Below are 388 nucleotides of genomic sequence, written 5' to 3'. Positions count from 1 at the left end.
TTCTTTCCAGACATCAGAATTGGATGTCGCTTTTCGTAAGGAAAATGAGAATGATTGAGCCGACCACCAACTCTAATAATGCCGTCAGGATCCAAAAATGGATTAAGACTGAGAATGGATGAAGATGGCCGCAAACACTTCTCCTTCCTTAAAAGTTTAAGTTCTTCGTTGAATGACTCATATTGAGCAATTTTAATTAGACACATGAGTGCCGATCGAAGCTCAATAACAGTGAGAGGCCCAACCGAACGAGTTTCTTTGCTGGTCGCACAATTAGCGCGAAAACGAAAACAGAAGGCGAGTACGCGCATAACACGGGAGAGACTAGAAAATTTAGAAACTGGAAACGATATATTCAAAGTGGTGGTAAGACACTGAAGTCTTGTTT

General features: G+C 41.2%; 1 protein-coding gene across 1 annotated transcript in view; it reads right to left on the bottom strand.

The window, feature by feature from the left end:
* Window positions 1-388, bottom strand: part of LOC109533039 — a gene marked incomplete at its 3' end in the record, with an annotated part of 3259 nt that overhangs the window by 1205 nt on the left and 1666 nt on the right. Inside the window, 1 exon segment of the mRNA XM_048669553.1 lies at window positions 1-388. Within this exon segment, the coding sequence (XP_048525510.1) occupies window positions 1-311 (311 nt within the window).

This window comes from Dendroctonus ponderosae, unplaced genomic scaffold (assembly GCF_020466585.1).
Source record: "Dendroctonus ponderosae isolate FM_Combo_2020 unplaced genomic scaffold, Dpon_F_20191213v2 Dpon_F_20191213_873, whole genome shotgun sequence".
Classification (NCBI taxonomy): Eukaryota; Metazoa; Arthropoda; class Insecta; order Coleoptera; family Curculionidae; genus Dendroctonus; species Dendroctonus ponderosae.
This window is presented reverse-complemented; position numbering and strand designations above follow the sequence as displayed.